Genomic DNA, 6,781 nt, shown 5'->3' with positions numbered 1-6,781 from the left:
TCACAGGCATTATTGCAGATAACATGATGGATTATTTGGAAACAAACAACATCTTGCCAGTAGAGCAAAAAGGCAACAAAAGAAGGAGCAGGGGCACAAAAGATCAGCTTCTAATTGATAAAATGATATTAGAAAATTGTAAGAACAGAAAAACGAACTTGAATATGGTCTGGATTGATTACAAAAAGGCATTTGACTCACTGCCACATAGTTGGATCATAAAATGCTTAGAAACAACTGGCATTAGCAAAAATATTACATCCTTTACTGAAAAGGCGATGAAACAATGGAGAACAGAGTTGGCAGTAGGGAATGAGATCTACGGAATGGTTAATATCAAGCGAGGAATTTTCCAGGGTGATTCACTTTCACCTCTTCTCTTCATCATCGCAATGATCCCACTATCAGTAATCTTAAAAAAAATGAAATTAGGCTACAAAACAGCCAAAGAAGCTGAAAAAATTTCGCATTTACTATATATGGATGATTTGAAACTCTATGGAAAGTCAGAAATAGAAATCCAATCATTGACAAACACAGTCCGAGTATTCAGCACCGATATTTCAATGCAGTTTGGCATGGAAAAATGCGCCACTGTATCCATAAAAAGGGGCAAAATCACTGCATGTGAGGGAATTGAAATGCCCAATGGCCAATTAATTAAATGCAAAGAAAATGAAGCCTACAAATACTTAGGCATTCTGCAGTTGGATAACATCAAGCATGGAGAAGTAAAAACTGTTGTCAGGCGAGAGTACACCAACAGAGTTAGGAAAATTTTGAAATCTAAATTGAATGGTGGAAATACAATCAAGGCCATAAATACCTGGGCAATACCAGTTATAAGATACACAGCTGGTATAGTTAACTGGACACAAGCTGATTTGGCCCTTTTGGACCGAAAAACCAGGAAACTAATGACAATGCACTACAGTTTACATCCACGTGGTGATACTGATAGACTACATCTGCCCCGAAAATCAGGTGGCAGAGGATTATTACAAGTGAAGCAAACAGTTGAAGAAGAAAAACATGCACTGGCTGATTATTTAAAAGAAAGTCAAGAACATCTATTAATCGAAGTAAAGAACAAAAATCTACTGAAGGCCCAACAGACGAAACAAGAATACAGAAAAGATGTGATAAAAGCAAGAATGGAGAGTTGGCAGAACAAAGCACTGCATGGCCAGTTTCTGGAAAAAATAAAAGATAAAGTGGACAGTGAACAAACTTGGTTATGGTTAACAACAGGTACATTAAAGAAAGAAACAGAGTCACTAATCCTGGCTGCGCAAGAACAAGCTATCCGCACAAATGCCATTAAGGCCAAAATCGAAAAATCTTCTGAAGATGCCAAATGCAGACTTTGCAAAGAAGCTGATGAAACTGTTGATCACATACTCAGCTGCTGTAAAAAAATCACGCAGACTGATTATAAATTGCGGCACAATTCAGTAGCACAAATGATCCATTGGAATTTGTGCAAAAATTTTAATATTAAAACAGCAACAAACTGGTGGGAACATCAGCCTGAAAAAGTCACCGAAAATCAGATGGTCAAGATCTTGTGGGATTTCCGTATACAAACCGACAAAATACTGGCGCATAATACACCAGACATCACACTGGTTGAGAAAAACAAGGTTACAATCATAGATATTGCAATACCAGGTGATAGCAGGGTCACCGAGAAGGAACATGAAAAAATTGCAAAATACCAGGACTTAAAAATCGAAATTCAACGACTATGGCACAAACCAGCAGTGATAATTCCAGTGGTAATTGGCACACTGGGTGCTATTCCAAAAGCACTGGAATTACATTTAAAACAGTTAAAAATTGACAAAATCAACATCAGTCAAATGCAAAAAGCCGCACTGCTTGGATCTGCACGCATATTACGAAAATACGTTACGACGTCCTAGGCCCCTGGGTGGGGCCCGACTAGTAACCAATGCCAAATCCGGTGAAACAACTGGCCACTGTGATACAATTGTAGTATAATAATAATAATAATAATAATAATAATAATAATAATAATAAAAAAAAAAACTGTGATTCAATTGCCATCTTTAGAGCAGCTATATTTCATAGCTATAAAAAGATAATGAAATATTTAAATATAAATATCATATATTTAGAAACAGGGACTGTCCCTGAGGGAGATGGGCAATTTATAAATAGGAAATATAGATGAATTAATAAAACATACTTTCTGTAATTTACCCTTAATGAATTCAGTATGATTTCTTTTTTAATTCTTATGCAGCAAGCTTAGCTGTTAGGATTGTCTATAAATTTAGTGAACACATGCAGTCTTGCTCATTTTTATATAATACTGCAGTGAATGCTTCTTACAAGTTTTGAGGGCAGTGTGCATTTGCTAGTATGAAATTACACTAAAAATATTAACAATAACAAAGACCTAGATATGTTAAAAGGAAGAGTTGGTTATTTACTGTGATTGGTGACAATGTGTTAGTTCAAGCTTTGAGACTTGAAGGCATGAAGATAAACAATGGAAAATTTGACATATTGTATGTTTACTTAATGTATGTTATACTCTTATTAAAGTTATAGGAGTTAAAAATAACCTTATTATAAAATTAACTGGCTGCAAGATGTTTTTTTTTTAAAGCAAGCATCCTCTTTCACAGAATCTTCCACAGAAATTACTGAAAAAGCAAACACTATTTGCATTTTCAACCACACTTTCTTTATTAGGACCTCTCTAAATTAAACCAAAGAGTGGCAGCAAGGGCCTGGTGTTTTTAGACTTCATAATGCCCCCCATTTCCAAGACAGAAACATTTTGACTGCAACAGATAGTTGAATGTACTTAAGTCTGTGCAAAATGACAGTTTCTTGATGTTTTAAAGACAATTTACTGAGTCAAAAACACACAAATGGATGTACTATGCTTTTTACTTTCTGCCTAGCTTTACCTGGCAGTAGATTTGCTGGCTTTAAGAACTCCAAAGAGACTCCTGCTGTGATCAGCTTGTTTAAATGAACAGTGGTGACTAACTAAAAAGAACTCCACGTTCCAGTAATGTTGAATTCTGGCTGTTACTGTGAGACCATCCCGGTAATATATCAGTCACATAATAGGAAATCACCAGGTGTCTCTGGGACTCAGAATAAATTGCTAGTTCATGTCTTTTGTTATATTGCAACCTTCTTCTCACTCATATTGGCACTTCTTTACGTTTTTGTAGAAGCATGTTTAGCTAAGCCTCTCCCTTTTTCTTTTTTTCAATGTGATTACAGAAAAGGAAAGGTAAGAATTATTTCATTAGTTTTCTCTTCCTATTCTGCTCTTAAGTATTCACATGAAGCTGATAATTCTGTATCCTGCAGGACAGAACTTTCTGTATTATCTGTGATGAAGAAGAGTGGGAACTTAATTTTTTCAGATACAAATTTCAGAATGGAATTTCTCTGAGTTTAGTGGAATTTCCCCAAAAAATGTAAAATAACATGACATGACATAAATTTTGGCCTTCAGCCAGCTCCAACAAGCAAAGTCAATGGGGGAAGCCAGATGATTCACTTAACAATTACAGTGATTTGCTTAACAAATGTAACAAAAAAGGTCATAAAATTGGGTGTGGATCATTTAACAACTACTTTGCTTATCAACATAAATTCTGGTCCCAATTATGGCCATAAGTTGAGGACAATCTGTAGGTCTATTGCTTCATCGAATAGGATGTCAAAAAATGTATACTCAGCAGTTCTCAAAATGCACCTCACAGAACCTAGTGCAAAAACCATATGCATAAAACTTGATAACCATTGCCAATCTTAAGGTAAATTTATTTCAAAAAGCCAACTGTCAAACTACCTTTCATTGTTATATATCTATCTAAGTCTTTGAATAGACAAACAAGATTTTTGTCTTTCTGAGCATCCATGTCAGTCCAAGCAAAACCAAAATGAACTGTGGCCATTGAGTGTTGGATAGAAAGAGCTGTAGATCACAAAGAATGGATTAAGCCTTAATCAACCAAGTCTCTTATTGGAACAATGCATCAAAGGGCCTCTCTATGTGGGATCCATGATCAAAGAAACTGAGTATTTGATTATTATTTTTATACCTTTCAACTCTGGATTCAGTTGAATGAAACAACAAATTTGACTTCTGTTGCAGATTTCTCTCCAACATCAGTGATCAATAGCTCACTCTGGGTACTTTCAGATGACCAGTCTTTCAGTAGTGCAAAGTGACACCATGTTTCAAGTAATTTAATCAAAAAGCAGTTAACAGACTATACAAGCCATCATTGAGAGAGAGAGAGTGTGTGTGTATGTGTGTGTGATTATGTATGTATGTATGATGTATGTATGTGTATGTATGTATGTGTGTGTATGTGTGTGTGTGTGTATGTATCCAACAGGAACAGGAAGTGCCTCACAGGAACAGATAAAGGTAAATCCTAGAGTGGCAGAAAATGCATCACAGAACAATGGAGATGAATGCTAGTGAGGAATAAAGCTGCAGACCTAATACCTATAATATAGTTTATACAGCCTTCCTTATTATTGAAGGATCCCAGAGCATTTCTGGGATGAAAATCTTTACTCCTTTATAGCTAATCACCCTGGCCAAAATATTATCACATAAAATCTGGAAGCCAAACTGCAGTGTATAAGAAACTACAGGAAACCACTTTCTTTTCTTTTCTTTTCTTTTCTTTCTTTCCTTCTGTCTGTCTGTCTGTCTGTCTTTCTTTCTTTCCTTTCTTTCTTTTCCTTCCTTTTTTGTTTCCTTTCTTTTCTCTCTCTCCACAGCATTTTTGCAGAGCTTCCACTTCCTGGAATAGACAAATTATACATTTAAACATGGCAAAAAGAAAATAATGAGTTTCCTAATATCAAATATTAGGAAAGTGTGATATTCAAAGACTCCTTATCTTTTCGTTAGTGGCCAAGATGACCTGGTGTTTGAGGAGTTTGCTCGGCAGCAACTGAAAGATGAAGCTTCTGTAGAAGAAAGCAAAATGGAGTATCCAAATACTGAATGAAAGAGGGAGAAGGGACAAATTTAGCAGAGGCCATAACTTTTGTATTTGTTAAGAAACAGAATAGTTAAATTGAGTTGATGTGTGGTTCTTGTCTTTTTACTTAAGCTTCTTGCCTCACTATAAATGTAGAAGTACAGACTAGTTATTAGCAGTTGAATCCATCCAATTAAGGAGACCCTGCCACTTCTCCAAACGGGTGTTCCACTGTCAAACTGTTCTTACTATTTTTCTAATGTTCACTTTGAAAAGAGCAATTATTTTCCCCTCTCAATCATTCTTTTTTCTCAAGGTTAAACATATCCAGCTTCTCTGATTTATGTTCATAGGATCTAATTTCTAGTTATTTGATCATCTTTGTTGCTCTTCTCTGAGTATGCTCCGATATCTCTGAACATAACATTATAATCTATGTGGGTCTGAAAAAGCCTAATAAAGTGGCACAATTAATTGTCTTGATTTGGAAGTTATATTTTTGTAGCTCAGCTTATTAATTGTATTTGCTGTTTTGCAATAAAACTATATATGTTGGATTATATACAGTTAGCAGTCTACTATCATCTTCACAAGTACCACTACCAATTAAGATATCTCCCTGCCTATATATTCAAATTATTAAAGAATGTATCAAATAAACAAATGAGATGAAATTAATTACCGTATATTCTCGAGTATAAGCCGAGTTTTTCAGCCCACTTTTTGGGCTGAAAAAAGCCGCCTCGGCTTATACTCGAGTCTACAACTGGATCCGGCAGTGCTGTTGCCTGTTGGAGGAGGAGGAGGCAAACCAGCCTGCCATCGCCGGCCACCGCTAGCCCCGCCGCTCTTCCCGACCCCTTCCAAGCCCCACAGTCCAGCGGACGGAGCAGAAGCAGCTCCGGGGCTTCGCTGCTGCTCCCCGCATTTTCTGCACGGGGATCCCTTGGAGAGGGGATTCCAGCCTGCCATCGCCAGCCACCGCTAGCCCCGCCGCTCTTCCCACCCCCTTCCAAGCCCCACAGTCCAGCGGACGGAGCAGAAGCAGCTCCGGGGCTTCGCTGCTGCTCCCCGCATTTTCTGCACGGGGATCCCTTGGAGAGGGGATTCCAGCCTGCCATCGCCAGCCACCGCTAGCCCTGCCGCTCTTCCCGACCCCTTCCAAGCCCCACAGTCCAGCAGATGGAGCAGCGAAGCCCCGGAGCTGCTTCTGCTCCGTCCGCTGGACTGTGGGGCTTGGAAGGGGGTGGGAAGAGCGGCGGGGCTGGCAGTGGCTGGCGATGGCAGGCTGGAATCCCCTCTCCAAGGGATCCCCGTGCAGAAAATGCGGGGAGCAGCAGCGAAGCCCCGGAGCTGCTTCTGCTCCATCCGCTGGACTGTGGGGCTTGGAAGGGGGTGGGAAGAGCGGCGGGGCTAGCGGTGGCTGGCGATGGCAGGCTGGTTCGCCTCCTCCTCCTCCAACAGCACTGCCGGATATCCGCCCAACGCTGCGGGGGCGCCAGTGGGAGCTTTGGCGGCTTCACCTCAGCCGCAGCGCTGGGCAGCAAATGTGCTGGTGCTGTTGGAGGAGGAGGAGGCGGCGGCAGCAATAGCACCTGAGGACAGGACAAGAAGCAATGGAAACTTGTCAGAAGGAGACTCAAGCTGGAAATAACGAGAAATCTGACAGTAAGAACAATTAAAATCCTAGGAAAATGTCCTTTCATGAAAAATTACTTTTTCAGTTAACTCTGCCTGACATTAGTTGGGCGAACAGAAATATTAGTTGGCCAATTCTAAAA

At 39.4% G+C, this 6,781-nt stretch overlaps 1 protein-coding gene across 1 annotated transcript in view; it reads left to right on the top strand.

Annotated features, from left to right (window-relative positions):
- SAG (S-antigen visual arrestin) overlaps positions 1–5,562 on the top strand; it is an 18,966-nt gene extending 13,404 nt beyond the window's left edge. Inside the window, exons 14-15 of the mRNA XM_032226006.1 lie at positions 3,271–3,280; positions 4,928–5,562. Coding sequence (XP_032081897.1) covers positions 3,271–3,280; positions 4,928–5,027 — 110 coding nt within the window. The 3' untranslated portion in view covers positions 5,028–5,562. The remainder of the gene's footprint in view (positions 1–3,270; positions 3,281–4,927) is intronic.
- The last annotated feature ends 1,219 nt before the right edge of the window (positions 5,563–6,781 follow it).

Source organism: Thamnophis elegans, chromosome 10, assembly GCF_009769535.1.
Source record: "Thamnophis elegans isolate rThaEle1 chromosome 10, rThaEle1.pri, whole genome shotgun sequence".
Taxonomy (NCBI): domain Eukaryota; kingdom Metazoa; phylum Chordata; class Lepidosauria; order Squamata; family Colubridae; genus Thamnophis; species Thamnophis elegans.
The sequence above is the reverse complement of the archived record's forward strand: the minus strand, read 5'-3'. Positions and strand labels throughout refer to the sequence as shown.